The sequence below is a fragment of the Salmo salar genome, chromosome 24 (assembly GCF_965601325.2).
Source record: "Salmo salar chromosome 24, fSalSal1, whole genome shotgun sequence".
NCBI lineage: Eukaryota > Metazoa > Chordata > Actinopteri > Salmoniformes > Salmonidae > Salmo > Salmo salar.
This window is the reverse complement of record NC_138314.1, coordinates 24435243-24458510: the sequence shown is the minus strand read 5'-3', so window position 1 is coordinate 24458510 and position 23268 is coordinate 24435243. Positions and strand designations below refer to the sequence as shown.

General features: G+C 41.3%; 1 protein-coding gene across 1 annotated transcript in view; it reads left to right on the top strand.

The window, feature by feature from the left end:
- Positions 1–5189: 5189 nt before the first annotated feature.
- Positions 5190–23268, top strand: part of LOC106585531 (solute carrier family 15 member 4) — a 36217-nt gene continuing 18138 nt past the window's right edge. Inside the window, exons 1-6 of the mRNA XM_014171842.3 lie at positions 5190–5506; positions 5708–6316; positions 7394–7686; positions 9040–9181; positions 9397–9483; positions 19201–19381. Coding sequence (XP_014027317.1) covers positions 5747–6316; positions 7394–7686; positions 9040–9181; positions 9397–9483; positions 19201–19381 — 1273 coding nt within the window. The 5' untranslated portion in view covers positions 5190–5506; positions 5708–5746. The remainder of the gene's footprint in view (positions 5507–5707; positions 6317–7393; positions 7687–9039; positions 9182–9396; positions 9484–19200; positions 19382–23268) is intronic.

Here is a 23268-nt window from a genome sequence, read left to right as displayed (position 1 = left end):
GATAGACTGCATCCAGTTTGCTGAGTGGAGCATTGGAAGCTATTTTGTAAATGACATTGCCGAAGTCGAGGATCGGTAGGATAGTCAGTTTTACGAGGGTATGTTTGGTGGCATGAGTGAAGGAGGCTTTGTTGCGAAATAGGTAGCCGATTCTAGATTTAATTTTGGATTGGAGATGTTTAATATGAGTCTGGAAGGAGAGTTTACATCCTAGCCAGACACCTAGGTATTTGTAGATGTCCACATATTCTAAGTTAGAACCGTCCAGAGTAGTGATGCTAGCAAATGGTTGAAAAGCATGCATTTGGTTTTACTAGCGTTTAAGAGCAGTTGGAGGCCACCAAAGGAGTGTTGTATGGCATTGAAGCTCGTTTGGAGGTTTGTTAACACAGTCATCTGCGTAGAGGTGGATCAGGGAATCACCCGCAGCAAGAGCGACATCGTTGATATATACAGAGAAAAGAGTCGGCCCGAGAATTGAACCCTGTGACACCCCCATAGAGACTGCGAGGTCTGGTCAACAGGCCCTCCAATTTGACACGCTGAACTCTGTCTGAGAAGTAGTTGGTGAACAAGGCGAGGCAGTCATTTGAGAAACCAAGGCTGTTGAGTCTGCCGATAAGAATACGGTTATTGACAGAGTCGAAAGCCTTGTCCAGGTCGACAAAGACGGCTTCACAGTACTGTCTTTTATCGATGGCGGTTATATCTTTTAGTACCTTGAGCGGGGCTGAGGTGCACCCATGACCAGCTCGGAATCTGGGTGGCACAGTGGAGAAGGTAAGGCGGGATTCGAAATGGTCAGTGATCTGTTTATTAACTTGGCTTTCGAAGACTTTAGAAAGGCAGGGCAGGATGGATATAGGATCCAATCTCTTTTCATTGATTCAATTCCAGGTTAGTTGACGCCTGACTCCAATTATCTTTTGGAGAAGTCATTTGCATAGGGGTTCACATACTTTTTCCAACCTACACTGTGAATTTTTAAATTATGTATTCAATATAGACAAGAAAAATACAATAATTTGTGTGTGATTAGTTTAAGCACACTGTGTTTGTCTATTGTTGTGACTTAGATGAAGATCAGATGACATTTTATGTAAAATGTATGTAGAAATCCAGGTAAATCCAAAGGGTTCACATACTTTTTCTTGCCACTGTACATATAAATATATGGATGAGTGATGACCGAGCGGCATAGGCAATAGATGGTATAATAGGTGATGTCTAGTGTGCGCTTTGAACACTCTGAGAGCAAAAAACGCTTTGAATTTACAAATCGACAACACTCTGAATTTAGCGCACTCTGGTACTCCAGATTGAATTTATGAACACACCCCTACTCCTCGGCCAGAGCGTCCAGTGTGCGCTCTGAACGCTCTGAATTTACAAACCGACAATCTGACAACGCTCTGAATTTATGAACATCCTGAGCAAACTCTGGTTCTCCAGATTGATTTTTCGAACACACCCCTACTCCTCTGTGTGCGCTCTGAACGTTCTGAATTTACAAACTGACCATCTGACAACGCTCTGAATTTACGAACACCCTAAACGCACTCTGGTACTCCAGATTGAATTTAGAACACACCCCTACTCCTCGGCCAGAGCGTCCAGTGTGTGCTCTGAACACTCAGAGAGCAAAATGCTCTGAATTTACAAACGGACAATCTCACAACGCTCTGAATTTACGAACGCCCAAAGGCGCACTCTGGCACTCCTAATTGAATTTATGAACACACCCGGTATTCAAGTCTCGACATAGAACCCATCAGATGATTGGTTGATCGTTCTTGAGTTTGACGTCACTCTGCGCCTGGGCCCTTAAGTTCACGACAACTGGGAACTCGGAAAACAATAGGTCAAATCATGACGTCAGTGATATTCAGGTCGGAAAGTCGGAGCTCTAGAAAGATGCCCGAGGTCCCGACTTAAAATTCCGAGTTGGATGCCCGTTCCAAACAATTTTGTTCCAGTCGGAGGTCGTTTTTTTCACGAGTTCCCAGTTATCTTGAGTGCTCTAAAGTCCGATATTTCCGAGTTCCCAGTTGTTTTGAACGCAGCATTACCAAAACAAAGACATGGCAGACAATTTCGTTCACCTCGAAGCTGAAACCAGTAGTAGTCACCAACTTCAATGACAATGAACATCAAATTGAAACGCGAATCTGACATTCCCGTGCCCCAAAAACATTGTCACCGATGAGCTACAGTGTTTGATTCATATCAGCCGTTTTCTAATAAAACAGCTCGGCTAGCTAGCGAAATGCTAATTCGCAACGTTAGCTAGACTTGCGTTGCGAGTTAATGGGGAAATATGCTTCAGGATCAGCGGGTTAGATCTTCCACCATGGGTAACAAAACCAGCAACTAGTTCGTTTTCAGCCACATATGTTCAACTCATAGGTTGTTTATCCAGTGACCACCGCATTTAGAAGGATAGCTACTGACTGAATCGTAGCTAGCTCGCATACTGGCCATGCAGTAAGTAGATCATTGTGAACGCCAAAAGACAGCTATCTAGCCAAAAGGTTAGACACAATAATGTATATCAACCCTAGACTGTAAATGCTATGTATTGGCCATTGAGAGGCTTTGAAGCCACCGGTCGGCTACATTGGCACTCCCCAGTAGGCACTATGCTCCATATGAATACATTGAATTCCACAGTATTTCAATTAAAAGTTTCAAGGACAAAAGTACATGTATTTAAGTATTTTTTGTTGTTGTAATGAGGACAGTAATCTAAAAATATACACTGCTCAAAAAATAAAGGGAACACTTAAACAACACAATGTAACTCCAAGTCAATCACACTTCTGTGAAATCAAACTGTCCACTTAGGAAGCAACACTGATTGACAATACATTTCACATGCTGTTGTGCAAATGGAATAGACAACAGGTGGAAATTATAGGCAATTAGCAAGACACCCCCAATAAAGGAGTGGTTCTGCAGGTGTGGACCCAGACCACTTCTCAGTTCCTATGCTTCCTGGCTGATGTTTTGGTCACTTTTGAATGCTGGCGGCGCTTTCACTCTAGTGGTAGCATGAGACGGAGTCTACAACCCACACAAGTGGCTCAGGTAGTGCAGCTCATCCAGGATGGCACATCAATGCGAGCTCTGGCAAGAAGGTTTGCTGTGTCTGTCATCGTAGTGTCCAGAGCATGGAGGCGCTACCAGGAGACAGGCCAGTACATCAGGAGACGTGGAGGAGGGCAACAACCCAGCAGCAGGACCGCTACCTCCGCCTTTGTGCAAGGAGGAGCAGGAGAAGCACTGCCAGAGCCCTGCAAAATGACCTCCAGCAGGCCACAAATGTGCAACGGTCAGAAACAGACTCCATGAGGGTGGTATGAGGGCCCGACGTCCACAGGTGGGGGTTGTACTTACAGCCCAACACCGTGCAGGACTTTTGGCATTTGCCAGAGAACACCAAGATTGGCAAATTCGCCACTGGCGCCCTGTGCTCTTCACAGATGAAAGCAGGTTCACACTGAGCACATGTGACAGACGTGACAGAGTCTGGAGACGCCGTGGAGAACGTTCTGCTGCCTGCAACATCCTCCAGCATGACCGGTTTGGCGGTGGGTTAGTCATGGTGTGGGGTGGCATTTCTTTGGGGGGCCGCACAGCCCTCCATGTGCTCGCCAGAGGTAGCCTGACTGCCATTAGATACCGAGATGAGATCCTCAGACCCCTTGTGAGACCATATGCTGGTGCGGTTGGCCCTGGGTTCCTCCTAATGCAAGACAATGCTAGACCTCATGTGGCTGGAGTGTGTCAGCAGTTCCTGCAAGAGGAAGGCATTGATGCTATGGACTGGCCCGCCCGTTCCCCAGACCTGAATCCAATTGAGCACATCTGGAACATCATGTCTCGCTCCATCCACCAACGCCACGTTGCACCACAGACTGTCCAGGAGTTGGCGGATGCTTTAGTCCAGGTCTGGGAGGAGATCCCACAGGAGACCATCCGCCACCTCATCAGGAGCATGCCCAGGCGTTGTAGGGAGGTCATACAGGCACGTGGAGGCCACACACACTACTGACCCTCATTTTGACTTGTTTTATGGACATTTCATCAAAGTTGGATCAGCCTGTAGTATGGTTTTCCACTTTAATTTTGAGTGTGACTCCAAATCCAGACCTCCATGGGTTGATAAATTGGATTTCCATTGATTATTTTAATGTGATTTTGTTGTCAGCACATTCAACTATGTAAAGAAAAAAGATTTTAATAAGATTATTTATTTCATTCAGATCTAGGATGTGTTGTTCAAGTGTTCCCTTTATTTTTTTGAGCAGTGTATATATATACTTTAAAGGAATGTTTAGTGCACATAATATAATGTAACGACCTTGGTTCGCGCGCGGATATTGACTCTGCAGCTCGAGCATGCTTTTGGGGCACAGTCGATAGCGCGCTGGAATTCAGGCTAGAAGGTCGAGGCCTACTCCCTGCTTGTTTCATTACAATAATTTAAAAGTATGCATGTAGTTGTATGAATAAATGTGGAAAAAACTAATGTAGACATTAAAAAATGCATTTCCACAGCTTCCAAATTATTTTTTATAACGTCAGTTAGTGCCAAGATGGAGGCACGGAGGCTTCAACACAGAGCCCCCTAACAGTCATCTAGTGTAAATAAATAATTGGTTAGATATAATTACACCATCGGCAACAATAACTGGCGACAAATATTTTCAACTTAGTTTATCCACTGACCACCGCATTTAGGAGGATAGCTAATTACTTAAATGTACTTAGCGAGTTTACTGGCCAGGCAGTACACACTAACTAATAGTGGACGCATGACCTATTCTTTGATACATTTTGGTTAACTTTCTTACATAAAGCAACACATGCCAGACCGTTTGTGGAAAGGTAAAAATAACAATTAGTGGGCTCGTTCTTTTAATGATCGGACAGTTAAGCTAAAATAGATTGGTAGGTAGCTGGTGAGGATTTTATTTCCCAAGTAGGCTCAACCAATCACCCAACGGGTTCTATGTCGAGACTCATGACTATTCATACCCCCTACCCCGCCTTCTTACGTATCTGCAAGCCCTCCAGGAAGTGTAGAAGAAAATAGTATTGAATATCTTCCTTTTCGACCAATAGCGTATGAGCCTGTTTCCATTCCTGCCAATGGAGCTTCACTAAAATACATTAAGTGGGCGGACTAAATAGCACAGCAACTGCACAAAACGCAGATTTCTAAAATGTAGGTGTTAACTGCCTCATTCGCTTAAACTGTCCGTGGTGTTATGTGACGTCGATCCATCTGTTTACGGAATGCGGGAAAAAAACACAATTTAGATGTTGCTGAACGAATTCACAGTCATGCGCCAGAGCTTTGACAGCCAGTTATTGATTGTCAGTTTCATTACTAGTTACCCGAGTAGATATTCGCATTGATTGATTTTGTGGCATGTCGAGCACAAACTGATAAGATAGGAGTCTAAATGCCAGACGTTGGAAAGTGTGTCATTCATTGAAGGTACAGTATACTACTTCTTAATGTTATTATGCAAATCATAATCATGCTGAAGCTAGTATGCTGGTGCCAGGAAGCACACCAAATTCAGCAAGTGTCTCTCAAACTGAGCTGGGCCACCCTGTTGTAATTTCTTCAACATCTTAACTGTTGCAATTATTGTCATAACGCTTCGTATCATAATCTCGTGTTCATTTTGTTTAGGGTTGACGGTTTCCAGTAAACATCTCAAATCAGCTGACGATGGCCAGCAGGGATGCCAGTGAGAACACCCCTCTTTTGGACAGCAGCTCTGTCTGCAGGCCTGTGTCAGTGTTCCAGGGCAGAAGACTAGCGTGTGCAACGATTCTGCTTGCAGAATCATTGGAACGAGTCGCATTCTATGGCATCACTTCCAACCTGGTTCTTTTCCTTAACAGTAGCCCATTTTATTGGGAGGGGACTGAGGCCAGCCAGGCCCCCCTGATGTTCATGGGGGTTACATACCTGATCTCACCATTTGGTGGCTGGCTGGCTGATGCATATTTGGGCAAGTTCTGGACCATTGCTGGCAGTTTGATTCTATACTTCCTTGGCATGCTGTTTTTCCCATTTATCACATATGACTACTCCAGGAATGCCCTATGTGGTGATGAACTTGCATTTCCAGTGCAACCTGCAGAGTGTTTGAGCTCAAACAGTACCCCACCAAGCAATGTGACCTGCCCCACACGGGCACCTTACTGTGGGCCAGTGATCTACACAGGCCTTGTTCTCATCGCCCTAGGTGTAGGAACAGTAAAGTCCAACATCACTCCATTTGGGGCCGACCAGGTACAGTAAAGCTTATGAATAAGCAAAGCATTCTCTCTCAATTAAGACCTCTTCAGAAGGGCTTCTTAAGGTCAAAGGAAAACTCAATAAAGGCTCAATGTATTGTACTGTTGCTAATGTTATCCCATTTAACATCCTAATTTCTGAACATGATCTTACTTTGGTCAGCCTTGTATATGGACTGAAATGGTAGTTGTGGAATAGGCTAAATGTTGATCTAGTACGCCTGTCATCTCTACATTTACCACAAGAACTCAATCAGCCAGGCCCCTGCTGGTTTACCCTTTTGTAATTTTCATCATGAAGTTTACATTTGGGTAATGCCATCCATCAGGTCTAGTCAACACACCAGTCATCTAAGGCTGAGAAGAATGCTAGATGAGTAATTGTGAGTTTCACTTCCTAAGTTGATGTACATCTGTCCCATTAAGTTTCTCATCAAAATTCTGTATTAGGCCTACCCGTAAGACCCTTAATGAAAGAGGAAAGCCAGTTTCGGTGGGAAATCTCTGATCTTGCTAACCCAGGCTGGCCCAAAATGTTTTCAGTTGGTGACTGATTAGCATAGATTTCAATCCCATTGTCATTTACCACATGTTTGATGGGTGATTGGTTTAGATTTGTTTCATTTTGATTTCTCAATGTTTCAATGGGATTCACAAAGTAATATTGAGGAAAAAAGGTAAATGCCACTGAGCAGGATTCATAGAAATCTTGTTCACCTGTAAAACATGATTAGATTAGCCTATTCATAAATTACTAGAAATTATTTTGCTTTTCACAAAGTTACCTCCCCTTCCCATTTCTTTTGTCAAGCACGGAATAAAAGGAAGATGTTAGCACTGTTTATCACGTGGATGTTATTCACTGCCATTGAATGATGGTATATACAATAAAATGTTTAATATAATTAGGGTGTTTAATATAATTAGGGTGTTTATCTTATTAGGTAACAATGTTAGGCCTATGTCTTGAGTTTGATATGATACTACAGTTCTGTTTTGTTTCCTAAAGATGCTCATGGAGAGCAGAATGATAATGATATTATTTGCCATGACAATCCCTTTTGCCTTGCAGGTAAAAGATCGTGGCCCAGAGGCCACTCGCAGGTTCTTCAACTGGTTCTACTGGTGCATCAACCTGGGGGCCATCTTGTCCCTGGGTGGCGTGGCCTACATCCAGCAGAACATCAACTTCCAATTGGGGTACATAATTCCAGCTGTGTGCCTGGGTGTCTCCTTCCTGGTGTTCCTGCTGGGGCGTACAGTCTTCATCAACAAGCCTGCTGACGGTAGTGCCTTCACTGACCTGTTCAAGATCCTGGTTTATGCCTGCTGCAACTCACAGCCCAAAGAGCCCAACCTGCTACGGTAAGAGGGGCCAGGCAGATCACCGCTGTTACTAAAGCCCCGTTTCCATTGGCACATACAATTAGGGCCAAATTCAAGGTGGCTCAAATAGAAATCTCAAATTCAAGCTGGGTCGAGGGAAATCCGGGCCCGCGCAGCCCAGTTTCACAACTGGTGCCAGCTCGATTAGAATTCTGGCTGGTGACGCCTTTTACTATACAGCCACCAAGCTGATCACTGCTGGATGCTGTCAACATTTTTAGGTAGCAAGCTCGTCTGGGCTTGTTGCTGTTAGCTAGCACATGGACAAGCACTACTGCAGTAGTCACACATGATGCAAATTACCACCATAGCTGGATCCTCCATTCATTTTTGCACTACACAAACTTTTATGAGAAAAGTTAGCTCTCGAATGTTAGCTACCCTGTTATGCTAGCAACGGCGCTAAACATTTACCTAGCTAGCTAATGTCAGCAAGCTACATACATGGCTCTGAGTCTGGCTGGCACTGGCAGGAGTATAAGTAATGTTATTTACTGCATGGTGAGGGTGAATTAATTTCTTCAACATCTTGCTAGCTAGTAACATTAGCTAAGCTAGCTGCAGTCACATATTGGTTACCTAGCAACATTACATCATTTGTAATTTCTGGACGCAGTGGAAACCCAATAGTTAGCCCAACCTGGGTTGACTTCAAAGTTCCAATGGAAATGCATCTAGTAGTATCAGAATCTATATGTAGGCTAGATAAAAGGTTTGAAAGAGGCTGTGCTCTATCTGATCTCAATGGAAACACAATAATCTTGACTTTGTAGCAAACATGTTATAATCTACTTTGTGAGTAAAAAAGAAGGCTATGTTATGGTTCTTCTCTAATCCAAGATAGTACCACACCACTAGGTGTTGCTCGTAGCTCTTTATGTTAAACCCTTCTTTGATCCCTAGCCTGTACTTTTTTTTGTGGGCTTCCCTGGCATTCATCATCATTCATTTTGGAGGAAGTTATTCTGGAGTGCTGTTGCTTGACTTTGAACCTAAGTAGCACAATCAGTTCAAGAACTTGACATTCAATGTTTTAAATTGGCCAATCCTACAGCGTTTCAAGAATTCCTTATTAAGGCTTTTTCTCAAGAGATAGGGATTATAGGCTTTAGTAGAAAATGTGTCCTTTCGCCAGAAGTGCCATTATTTAAAGGAGAGACATAAACAAAAAAGGCCTGATTTAAGTCTCTTATCTCCAGAGTTTAGTTTAATAGTAGCTGAGTTTATGTTTAAGGAATATTTACAGAATTGTACGGCCCCTATCAAAGCGTGCAGTAGCCGCTTTGTACATCTTTTAAAGTTGTTAAATTGTGTTATTCTTCTCTTGTTAAGGGCTAAGCCAACCATGCTGGATGGAGCTAAGGTGACTTATGGAGGGAGATTCCCTGAGGAGAAAGTGGAGGAGGTGAAAGCACTGCTGAAAATTCTCCCAGTGTTCTTTGCTCTTATCCCATACTGGACTGTGTACTTTCAGGTAAGAGAGATGCATTAACCTCTCCTCCTTATGGTAACAAAGCAGCTTTAGTTTTCATAGCAACATGATGTAACATCAGCAACGGTGTGTTTGTTCAGTGTTATTGCAGGCAGAATAGCATTACAACTTAAGATATAGTGATGGTTTGGGGACTTTGAACATGTACAGTAGGCCTACATTGCTAGTGTAATTATTTGATTTTCATTGTGCTATAGATGCAGACAACGTATTTCCTCCAGAGCCTACATCTAAGGATTCCTGACACCAGCACAGGCACCAACAGCAGCGCCGGCACCCACCAGGTAAACTCAAACTGAGCCTCGGTTGATTCTTTCTTATTCTGGAAGGTGTGTTATAAGGCCGCCCCCAGGTGGTAAAGGTAGGCAACAACACATTGATCCTCAACGCGGGGCCCCTCAAGGGTGCGTGCTTAGTCCCCTCCTGTACTCCCTGTTCACCCACGACTGCATAGCCAAGTATGACTCCAACACCATTAAGTTTGCTGACTACACAACGGTGGTAGGCCTGATCACGACAATGATGAGACAGCCTATGTGGAGGTCAGAGACAAACCTCTCCCTCAATGTGAGCATGATAAAGGAGCTGATCGTGGACTACACGAAAAGGAGGGCCAAACACGCCCCCATTCACATTGACGCGGCTGTAGTGGAGCGGGTCGAGAGCTTCATGTTCCTTGGTGTCCACATCACCAACAGACTATCATGGTCCAAATGCACCAAGACAGTTGTGAAGAGGGCACGACAACACCTATTCCCCCTCAGGAGACTGAAAAGATTTGGCATGGGCCCTCAGATCCTCAAAGTTCTACATCTTCGCCATCGAGAGCATCCTGACCGGTTGCATCACCGCCTGGTTTGGCAACTGCTTGGCATCCGACTTATAGATGGTAGTACGGCCCAATACATTACATTTTTTAAAAACATTTTAGTCATTTAGGAGACACTCTTATCCAGAGCGACTTACAGTAGTGAATGCATACATTTCATACATTTTTTTTTTCTTCTCCGTACTGGTCCCCCGTGGGAATCGAACCCTCAACCCTGGCGTTGCAAACACCATGCTCTACCAACTGAGCCACACGGGACTACTATTACGGGGGCCAAGCTTCCTGCCATCCGGAATCTCTAGACTAGGCGGTGTCAGAGGAAGGCCCAAAAAATTGTCAATGACTCCAGTAGGGCAATTGATACTGGAGCGCCAAGTCCAGGTCCAAAGCCGTAAGACTACTGAACAATTAATCAAATGTCTACCCGTACTATTTGCATTTTTTTTTTTCACTGCTGCTACTCTCTGTTTATTGTCTATGCATAGTCACATTAACCCTACCTACATGTACATATTACCTCGACTAACCTGTACCCCCGCACATTGACTTGGTACCCTCTGTATATAGCCTCGTATTGTAATTGTATTGTTACTTTTTAGTTTTAGTCAATATTTTGTTAACGGCATTATTGGTTTAGGGCTTGTAAGTAATCATTTCACAGTAAGGTCTACACCTGTTGTATTCGGTTCATGTGGCAAATAAAATTTGATTTGACCCGACAAAATGTGAATAATAGATCTGTCGTTCTCATTGAAAGCACGTCTAAAAAGCGGTAGATTCTATGTGCAGTATTTCTATGCTACTTAAGTTTAGTTTTTGCGTCATTTACTTTCGGTTTTGTACAGCTTCAAATAGCTGTATATATATATATATATATATATATATATATATATATATATATATATATATATTTATTATTATTTTTTTTTTTGTATTTTTCACAGCGGTTTAGATGGTACAATGATTCTCTACATTATACTTGCTTGTTTTGTTATACAAACTGAAATTAGGCGAACTGTTTAGAATTTTTGCAACCAGGAAATGGCAGAGCAATTTTGCAGGCACGTGGGAGACCGGGGTTCAATTCCCCGTCAGGGAGGAAGGAGTAGGCTGTCCTTGTAAATAAGAATTTGTTCTTAACTGACTTGCCTAGTTAATTAAAGGTTACACTAAGAGCATAACATTTCTACACCCTAATTGTATAATTGCAGTCTAACCAATACCCAAGACCTATACCACTTTTAACAGCACATTACTCAACACTAGTGAGACTCGTGTCACCTACAGTATATGGAAAAATATGACGCGACTCTCCGCCAATAATTACATAGAGGATTCTAAATTTAAAACCAAACGCCGCCTCATGGGTCTCCTGGTGGCAGCCGGCACAGGTATCGAACCTGCATCTGTAGCAACGCATTTTGCACTGTGATGCAGCTGCGCCACTCGGGAAGCCCCATCCAGAAATTATCATAATACAGAGAGGTGTTGGTAAAGGTGTATTGTCCTGCTAATAGCCCGTACTGTACATGGTGTCCAGGTCAGGATAACCAAAACATTTCTTTATTAAAGAAAGAATGTTGGTACTTATTTACTTTGATCCAAAGCCATGAATGAGTGAGTCACTCAGCTTTATGTAGGTGCCGGGCTATATGACTGTGCCATCAACTTGATAATATAGAATGATATTTTGGAGGTTATTTCGTTTACAAATCACTCACTTTAGTTTAAAAAAAAAAATCTGAATAAAGGCCAAAATAATACTTTTAAAGGCCAAAACATTTATTTCTGTTTTTAGAGGGAGAGAAACACTAGGCCAACTGGGAGTCACATAGGGCAGCGCACGATCACAGTCGGATGTGATACATAATACTTTTTGTTTTATTTGTTTTGTCTTTTCTGGTGGATTAAACTAAAATTGCAAACAATTAAGGCCGGTTGTGATACAGCCAATCTAACTTAGAAATACATTTGACGATAGAATTCTCCCCCTACCCTCCTTCTAGGCAAGTCTATTGTCCAGCTACCTGCTAATAGCCATAATGGCGCTGTACAATGTGACTGTGTGCGTTTGAAAGAGTATTATTCAGTAAGAAACAATTTGTTTTCCTTCATTAGACAACTTTGTTCCAATATTTCTGTAATTCAGTGATATTTATTCCCATAGTAATTCGTTATGGATCCATATCTAAATAAACATCGGCATCGGTTTTTATCATAATTTTATTAACGAAAACATGAAGATGCTGATGAAGAAATACTGTACAGTATATGCTTTTACATTTGGATAATAAAGCATTTTGAAGATATTAGCCACCTGCATTTGTTTATTAGGCTATAGCAGAACAGCATAACGGTCCGGACGGCCCTTGCTGTGTCTGGTGAGCAGTTGGTCAAGTTCTGTTGTATAATAATATATATTTGTCCTGCAAATAACAGGGTTAATAATATATTTGTGAATATCCAAGGGCCTTGTATATAATTCTAAATGAATAATAATAATCGCTTTGTTCAAAAAATCATAACTATTTTGGAGATTTCGTTTTCAAATAACATAAAATGAGTGAGGAAAAATGGCATTCTTGAACATGGGCTGAGACATTGTTACTAATTTATAAATATATCCAGTTTGTTAATTGACATCATTTGAGTCAATTGGAGGTGTACCTGTGGATGTATTTCAAGGCCTACCTTCAAACTCAGTGCCTCTTTGCTTGACATCATGGGAAAATCAAAAGAAATATGCCAAGACTTCAGAAAAAAAATTGTACACCTCCACAAGTCTGGTTCATCCTTGGGAGCAATTTCCAAACACCTGAAGGTACCACGTTCATCTGTACAAATAATAGTATGCAAGTATAAACACCACGGGACCACGCAGCCGTCATACCGCTCAGGAAGGAAACGTGTTCTGTCTCCTAGAGATGAACGTACTTCGGTGCGAAAAGTGCAAATCAATCTCAGAACAACAGCAAAGGACCTTGTGAAGATGCTGGAGGAAACGAGTAGAAAAGTATCTATATCCACAGTAAAACAAGTCTTATATCGACATAACCTGAAAGGCCGCTCAGCAAGGAAGAAGCCACTGCTCCAAAACAGCCATAAAAAACCCAGACTATGGTTTGCAACTGCACATGGGGACAAAGATCGTACTTTTTGGAGAAATGTTCTCTGGTCTGATGAAACAAAAATAAAACTGTTTGGCCACAATGACCATTATGTTTGGAGGAAAAAGGGGGAGGCTCGCAAGCCGAAGAACACCACCCCAACCGTGAAGGACAGCATCATGTTGTGGGGGTGCTTTGCTGCAGGAGGGACTGGTGCACTTCACAAAATAGATGGCATCATGAGGTAGGAAAATGATGTGGTTATATTGAAGCCACATCTCAAGTCATCAGTCAGGAAGTTAATGCTTGGTCGCAAATGGGTCTTCTAAATGTACAATGACCAAGTATACTTCCAAAGTTGTGGCAAAATGGCTTAAGGACAACAAAGTCAAGGTATTGGAGTGGTCATCACAAAGCCCTGACCTCAATCCTATAGAAAATTTGTGGGCAGAACTGGAAAAAGCATGTGCGAGCAAGGAGGCCTACAAACCTGACTCAGTTACACCAGCTCTGTCAGGAGGAATAGGCCAAAATTCACCCAACTTATTGTGGTAAGCTTGTGGAAGGCGTACTCAAAACGTTTGACCCAAGTTTAACAATTTAAAGGCAATGCTACCAAATACTAATTTGGTGTATGTAAACTTCTGACCCACTGGGAATGTGATTTAAAGCTGAAATAAATTATTCTCTCTACTATTGACATTTCACATTCTTAAAATAAAGTGGTGATCCTAACTGACCGAAGACAGGGAATTATTACTAGGATTAAATGTCAGGAGTTGTGAAAACAGAGTTAAAAAAAAAAAAAAAAAATGTATTTGACTAAGGTGTATGTGAACTTCCGACTTCAACTGTATGTGATAGGCCTATTTGGCTTATGTGATTATGATGGTCATAATGCTTCTTGACAGTGTCATAAAGTGCGTTTTCTTAGTCCAAGGGTGTGTTCGTAAATTCGATCTGGAGTGCCAGAGTGCGCTCTGGGCGTTGGTAAATTCAGAGTTGTGAGATTGTCTGTTCGTAAATTGGAGCGTTCAGAGCGCGCTGGACGCTCTGGCCAAGGAGTAGGGTTGATCCGAGCTTTCTGACCTCACAACTGTTGCCAAGCAGCCAAGCTAACTGGCTAATCTGTTTTTCAAACTAGACACTCTTAATGTACTTCTCCTCTTGCTCATTTGTGCACCGGGGCCTCCCACTCTTCTTATTCTGGTTAGAGCCTGTTTACGCTGTTCTGTGCAGGGAGTAGTACACAGCGTTGTACGATGTCTTCAGTTTCTTGGCAATTTCTCGCGTGGAATAGCCATCATTTCTCAGATAAAGAATGGACTGACGAGTTTCAGAAAGTTATTTGCTTCTGGCCATTAATGTAATCATGTAATCGAACCCGCTAATGCTCCAGATACTCAACTAGTCTAAAGAAGGCCAGTTAAATTGCTGCTTTTTTCAGCACAACAGTTTTAAGCTGTGCTAACATAATTGTAGAAGTTTTTTTTTTTATGATGATCAGTTAACCTTTTTAAAAATGATAAACTTGGATTAGCTAACACAACATGCCATTGGAACACTGGAGTGATGGTTGCTGATAATGGGCCTCTGTAAGCCTACAATAGTCATTTACAACATTAACAATGTCTACACTGTATTTCTGATCAATTTGATGTTATTTTAATGGACAAAAAATGTGCTTTTCATGAAAACATTTCTAAGTGACTTTTGAACGGTAGTGTATACCTAGTTGATATTGGCTGCTAACATGAATGACTCAGCTCCAAATGCATGTGTAAAATGCAGTTTATTTCTGTAGCCTATTTTGAAAATGCATCACTGTTTATGGCTGTAATGACAGGCTACATTTGTGCATAGATTGTGTGCATTTGCGTGTGCGGGAGTCACACGTTTTCTACCATTCCTTTTTGGGGTCGCGGTCAAAGTTTGGAAACCACTGGGATACATGATAGTGGCATGGATTTGGATTATAGTAATGGTAGGCTAAAGTATTTCTTGCCGTCTTCTATTTTGACTGGAATTGTATTGGTCATTGTTAAGTGCAGCATTTATTCCAGTTCATAATAGTTTTGCTAAATACTCATCAGATGGGGCTGCTTTCCCTTGTTCTTGTAATATTTGCTCAATAAGTATTTTGGGTGCCCTTTTATTTTTCAATCTTTTTTTGTTGTGGTTGAGTGCATGCCACCCAAAATGTCTGTGCGTGGCACTGATTACAACAATGTCAAAACTTAAGAAACAAACTTTCAAACAAACGGAAACTTCTTGGTAGGGACACAAAACAATTGACTAAATGTGGGGTTTCAACCCTTATGTAGGTGTGATAACCAGTCATAAAATAACGCAATATACTGTATCTCACAACAGGTATAACATGTGACATGAGTGTTGTGACTATTATGACAGGTTGTCAGCTGTTATGACTGTGCCATATTGTGTTGTGACACTGGGTGTCAAGTAAAGTGTTGTATTAATAATGCATGTATTAATTTGTTGTTTACCATTCTCAGGGTGGACACGTTTGCAGAGTTCACAACCAGCTACACTTGCGAGAAACAAGTTTTGGTTTATTTCATAACCATTATTTACGAGTTTAGTCCATTTTTTTCTTTGTCTTTTGTTTGGAGTGCTCCATGTGAGAAATGAGCCTGTCTGATTTCTCTGTCCTGTTAATGTCGAGGGAGCGCGCATGCCTGTGCACGCATAGAAGTACCTGGCCTGCTGCACGCAAATGTAGGAAAGTGCCTGTTTGGGGATGTGTGATTTCTGATTGTTTTCACTCACCACTTCCAGCACTAATAAGCTGAGCTTCTCAGTAATTGTTTCTGCACCTCGCACAGTATGTCAATGAAGTCTTAAAACAAAACAAAAAAGTGCATCCATTGTGAATAATAATAGTTTCTCAATCCTCACCGTATTTGAAAATTACTCTTCCCCCTCAATAATCACCAAGTCTCCTTGTGTAAAGTACACTGGTGTGGGAAACTCTTAGGGGGCCAGGAATAGGCTAATTGATACAATGTTGCATGTTTGCACCTCTTCCAGATGTACCCAGCTAATTTGATACAAACGTTGCACTTCATTTGCGGTAGAGAGATGGATGGATTTTAAAGAACCTACATTTTCGTCAGGACATTCTCTACTGTTTTTATTTGTCGGCTTTGTATTTTTTACACAGTTTACAATGGAATGTATAGGTCTACTGCTGCATTTTTATTTTGGGGGGGGGGGGGGCTTCTTGCAGTCTACAAATGCTTTGCAATTATGTTCCAGCACCGCAACCATACGCTCTAGAAAAAAGCGGCCCGCGACTGAATCTAGTTAATGCTGCTCTAGACTTTCTCCTGAGTTCCATGCATGCACTCATTTATTTAGCTGCCGATGGTTCACTGTGCTTCAGTGTCCATATGGCAGAGAATTTTAACTTTTAGATTTCTATCATTTTAATTCAGATTTTTATGATAAACCAAGTCACAATGATTTTGAGAAATGTGCATATGAGCTTTATTAGTATTGTTTTACTTTTACCCCTTTTCCAATTGGTCTTAGTCTGTACCGACTCAGAGGCAAAGGTCGAGAGCCATGCGTCCTCAGAAGCACAACCCTTCCAAGCAGCACTGCTTCTTGACACACTGCTCGCTTAACCTGGAAGCCAACCGCACCAATGTGTTGGAGGAAACACCGTACAACTGGTGACTGAAGTCAGCTTGCAGGCGCCCAGCCCGCCACAAGGAGTGGCTAGATCGCTGGGCCAATTGTGCGCCGCCTCATGGGTCTCCTGGTCACGGCTGGCTGTCTGATAGCCTGGGATTGAACCCGGGTCTGTAGTGACACCTCAAACACTGCGATGCAGTGCCTTAGACCACTGTGCCACTCGGGAGGCCAGCAAACTTGAAACTTGCATGCTGCCTATGAAGTGATTTGTTTAACAATGAGATGACAACATCATGACTGGTTGTTCAGGCCACATTAAAAGGTAATACATTTTTACAGTTAAATTACATGTCTTTACTATAAAACCCATTTAAAAAGTCCCGTTAAAAAAAGTGCCCCCCTGTAGAGCACAGCAGGGCCGGCTGATTGCTATCTGTATGTGTGCCAACATTTGTGCTATGATGATGATGATCACTGTTGCTTTGAACAAATGCTAGATAGTCTCACATTTTGCCCATTACTTTAACTTGAAGGTTAAATATTACAGTTGTCTGTCCTGATTCAGAATGGGAAGGATTAGTTTCCCTGTAGAGATGAGCCATTAGGTCGGTGATAATGCATCAGAGGCAACAGTTGGAAGCAGTCAAGGTTGCTAAAGCCCAGAGGATTAAAAGTTTGACCTAATCACATAAGCAATCTGTTTTTATTGTATCTCTTGTGCTTCTCTCAGACATAATGTTCCTGGGTGATGCCTCTTGACTAGACTAGGCCAGTCCATCTGTTGTAGTGTGTGCCCCCGTTTCTCCCAGGGAGTAGCCCATTGGAGGTGTTTGGCTAATCCACAATAATATATGCATATTGTATGACTTCAAAGGAGAGACGAGCACCTGTTAAAGTGTGGTTTGGGTTTGTTGCTACTTGATACTTTTAGATTCAGTTGTCTCTGGCATTTGGTAAGGGAAGTGTAGAGTAAAATGTGAACTGAAACACTTGCTCTTTAACCACACATTCTAGCGTGCTAAAACATCCATCTTTAAGACTTAAAAGAGCAAAAGCATTCCACTTATTCAGATTTCCATTTGTATTTCAATACTATCTTTCAAAACAGCTTTCAGGTGAAATGAACATTTCTCAGATAGTGATTTTTATGAAAAGGTCTTAACATTTTCAAGTGTCATTTAAACTGGAAATGTAATTACTTATTTTCATTCTCAGCATGCAATATCTGTTTCCAAAAAAGGAACTGCTTTCACCCTACTCTAAGCAGTCCTTAAAATGAAAAGGGAAGTGAGATTAGATATCTTTACCTTAGTAATGTTGTGCTCCTTAGATTCTGAGGACACGTTTGAGCTGTATCTTATCCTATCAAAGGTCAGGAAAAACCAAAAATATGAATGAGTCATTAGTCTTCCAAAGTGCAGAGACTTCTTGAATAAAAAGCCACATTTTCCAGACTTTTGTCCACCTGTGTTTTTAAGGTGTTTTCTCTGCATACTCAGTCCAAGGGAAGAGTAGCTGTTCTCGTCTGGGCTATTTTTCTGCTTAACATTTACCAATGTTAATGTGCTTCCTTACCCATGTTAGTGTGTGCCTACTGGGGCACCTCTGCCTCTCAAACTAGATTCACTCAGTGCAAATACTTATCCAAAACATGAAAGTGTGCTATGACAAACTCATACCGTCAAGGCACAATGTTTAAATTACCAGCAGTTAGTCTAAGAAATGTAAATTAAGTCGGGCAATAAACGGGACCATCAGATGTTTGGAGTTCAGGAGGCACTTAACATTTGAATTTCAAAATAAATCAGGCCTATGCAGTTTGCTGTAGCATTGTTTCTCATTCTAGCAGAAATGACAATTGTAGGCTACGTTTCGAGATACATTAAATCAATATGGGAAAACATTTTTATATATCTAATATTTTCATGTGAATAATTACGAAGAGTATTCTGTCAATGGACTTCTAGATCTATAGCTATGTTATAATAATAATGTGCGCTCCATCTATGGTCATTTGCTACTGCAATAGTCTATTTCCCATTACACCCTAACACACTTGCTGCTGGGACATGTTAACAAACCTACAGTGCATAGCTTTGAGAAATTCTGAATGATCCTGGTCAATGATTAGTTGTTCTTTTGAGTGGTAGGATTCATCTTTGTATTCATAATTTTGTGAAATGTAAAGGATACTTTCATAACAATTTTTAATGTAACTTTAACTTCAGTTCAGTTTTAGTTCTGTCCACCTGAGGGCGCCAATACAGTGTCGAGGCCATCAGCACATCCCCTCTCACCCCTGAAGCACTGGACTCGACTGCACTGACACTTTCTATTGTTTTTCATGTTTTGCACTTCTTGTACATATTCTCTTGTTTTTTTCCCCCTCTCTGAATTCCCGGCAGATCACGTTCCGCTTCCCTGCCGCTTGGCTGACAATGTTCGACGCAGTGCTTATTCTCATGCTGATCCCCCTTAAGGACAAAGTGGTGGACCCCATCCTCAAACGCAGAGGCCTGCTGCCCTCCTCCCTCAAGAGGATCGCAGTGGGGATGTTCTTCATTATGTGTTCAGCTGTGGCGGCTGGTGAGTGGAGTACACTGAGTGCAACAGCTAACCCTTACTTATTCCGTGGCATGTCTAGAGAGACTTTAATTGTAGTTAATGCTAGTAAATCTTCCATTTAAACCACCCAACATCCTCTTCAAGCCACAGTTTCACAATTTCATACTGTTCGCCATGATATGTCCCACATTTAAAATGCCACATGTTAGGGAAAAACCCTGCTCCTTGATCTCGCGACTCTCAATGATCTGTGTTGCGGTTCCTTATTCTGTGGGGGACATTACTGGTAAATGTCAAGACCAATGATATGTATCAACCCTAGATGACTGACAGGGTGCGCAGTTTGAAGCCACTGCGCAGCCATTTTGCACTGTCTTCCATTGTAAAAACAAATATATTGGAAGCTATAGAAATGCATTTATTAATGTCTATTCAGTTTTGACAAGTATATTCTATTAGACACCTTAATGCATGCTTAAAAAATTATATGGCGAACAGCACCAGTATAAGCTCAATGTTAAATTCAAATCTCCTTACTATCATATTTGAGCCAATATTGTAAGTGAACTGAACATGAATATAAAACATAAAAAAATAATACAAATATATATTTTTGTACTAATGTTACTTTCCCTACTACAACAAAGAAATATGTAAATGCATGTAATTTTGTTCTTAACATTTTATTGAAATACTGTAGAATTCCATTAATTCCTATGGAGGACTGCTCCTTCTGGGAAATGCCAATATGGCACTGTCATTGGCCATTACATAGCATCAGCAATCCAGGGTTATACACATCATTGGTCAGGATTCATGAGGCAAACAGGACAAGCAAGCCTATAGAGCCCCACAGTGAAGATGTCATAATATCAGGCACTGTGGCAGGTAGATTTAAAAAAATAATAATCTACCAGCCACTCTGATTTTTGTTTTTACCAGGCGAAGAACATTTTTGCTGCTAGAATTACACCAACAAAACACAAAAACCGGATGAGCGTGCTTTGTATTTTTTCTAAAACAATACATGTATTACTAGTAAAAAGTAACTGTGGTATATTGATTGATTACATTTGTGACCATAGTCTTTTAACCAAAGTATCACAGATGAAACAAAAATGTTCACCTGCCCCTTTAAAGGCGGGAGGTTACGTGGTAGTGCGACGCTGTTTGTGAGATTGAGTCTGACTAATAGAAGTGTTGTCTTCTCTTCCCTAGCTGTTGAAATTCAAACATAGAAAAACAACCTAGCTTGTGAACAAAACAATGTAAATAGCCAAGAAACAGAAGACGGTCTCACTTCAGTAGGCGTTAGTTTCAAGTAAATTAGACCAACTTTTATGCATGTGTTCAGCGCTTCAAAAATGAATATTTTACTCCATTCTTCACATGTGCACAGCCCCCAGCCAGGTAATGTTGCAGCGCGATGTGGAATAGGCTAAATAGGATTCGTAGTTCTTTGACTTTGTGCGATTTTTAATTTACCAGCTTTGAAACAAAACTGCAGAAATACTTTGAAAACAGCTACTGCAGCATTTATTTTACTATAAATGTGATCATACATAACAATTTTTATTCACAAATGTGAGTGCTATGGAGCCCTGACCACCCGCTAATGTAGCTGGTGAAATAGACATCTTACCCACCAATTCCAAAATCATCACGCATTTGGCAGCTGTTAATTTTAGACCCTGCTTACCCTGAAAAACGGTTGGAACAGTTTCCCTGTTTGACCACTAGGTTTTCTGGGTATTATGACTCATACTGTGGTACTCTGTTGTTTGGCTTTATTTTAGCAGTATGTGGATCATGTTTCAACATAGTTTAAGGAGGGAAAGGGCAGACAGCCAGGGATCATTTCGCAAAAATCCTAAACATTCATAGACCAGACAACTGGGGGGTGTTTAGTAAGTCTTGCAATGGAAACCGTTTACCATTTTAAGAACCAAACGGAAGCAAACGAAACAGGGAAGGGACCTACTAAATAGGAATTTGTTTTCGTTGTAAAATGTTTATCGTTTGGAGTAAACGGTTTCTGTTGCATAACAGGCTGTGGATTATCTTTTGAAATAAAGTCTAATCAAATTAATTTGAATTGACAGTTTTGAAATTTCAATTTGGAATAAAACCTTTTTTTTTTAATTCTGTGCAGATTGAATGGCATATATTCAGGCAAAAACATTTTGAGTGAGACGAGCCTGAAGGCAGCGAAAATAGCTTTTCTCAAATCAGTGGCACGCTTGAGAACCAAATGCACATTTTATTTCTCACTCCAGCATAATGAGCACTTTAAATGTGTTGGTGTCCACTATGACATTTGGAATATTGAATCCTGTCTTCACAGCTGAATGCTGTTAACACCTAATTGTAGAGGATAATTAATATCTAGTGTGGCGTAAATATTTCATTTACAGTAGCAGTAAACAACACCCCCACAAACACAGTCCTGATAGTCACTGCTTTGTTCTTGCAGTTATTACATTTCTATGCTGCTGTATTTCTGTGTGATAGTGGATAGAGGGATAGTGATCCAGAGGCTGTAGCTAGCTGGTACCCGTGTGGGGATGTCATCAGAGCCTAATGAAAGCCCCAGAGAAACAGCCCCTCCTCGCCAGAGACAGACCGGCTTGGCTGGATCCCACTCACTACTGCAGCATCGTCATTAATAAACCACAGCCAACCACAGGCACTCTGCAGGAGGATCTACTTACTGTCTAAGCGTGTGTGTGTGTGCACAAGATATTGTAGGTATGCAGGGAAGATTTTTCTTTTAGCCTGTCTGAGACAGAACTTCAACAGCGCCAGTAGAAAGTGTTTTTGTTTTCCATTGTAAAGTTATATTAACCACTTTTAATTAGGCTATTCTTTGGACACAGTGCTGTCTAGATGCTCACTATGTCATTACTATTGCGAAAAGGAAATGTATTGAGTATATACAGTGAGTTCAAAGTATTGGGACAGTGACAAATGGTTTGTTGTTCTGGCTCTGTACTCCAGCACTTTGGATTTGAATGATACAATGACTGAGATTAAAGTGCGTAGTGTCAGCTTTAATTTAACAGTATTTTCATCCATATTGGGTGAACTGTTTAGAAATTACAGCACTTTTTGTACATAGTCTCCCCATTTTTAGGGGGCCAAAAGTATTGGGCCGAATTCACAAATGTGTATTAAAGTAGTCAAAAGTTTAGTATTATGTCCCATATTCCTAGCATGCAATGATTACATCAAGCTTGTGACTTTATGGACTTGTTGGACGCTTTTGCTGTTTTGTTTTGGTTGTGTTTGATTATTTTGTGCCCAAAAGAAAAGTGTTGTAATTTCTAAACAGTTCACCCGATACAGATGTGAATACCCTCAAATTAAAGCTGACAGTGTGCACTTTAACCTCATGGTATTGTATCATTTGAGATCCAAAGTGCTGGAGTACAGAGCCAAAACAACAAAACATTTGTCACTGTCCAACTACTTTTGGAGCTCACTGTGTTTATTTCAGATGTTGGAAGGCTTTTTCCCGGCCTTTTTATTTACCATAAGAACATTTTTAAAAGGAAATTGCATCACTTGAAAGTAGAGCGAAGAAAAAGCTTGAATATTTCAGAAACAATTTGGTTTATGCCAGCGCAGCATCATCTACTGTGGCCACTGGTCACACAGAGGACATGGAAGTGGTGAATGCTGCACAACTCTTTTACTATACCCTGCATGTTCCCACCTGTTCATACTGCATCACTGTGGCCAGACTGTACTCCCACTGACGTATCTATGAAGTACTCTCTTTTAATGTATAAGGCAGCAAATCACATAGACATTATAATATTTTCATTTCTTTTAGAAACACTGATTTATGTCCTATACTCTTCATTGTCGGTAACATGCTATGTTCCCCTTCGGAGAGGGCTTTTATA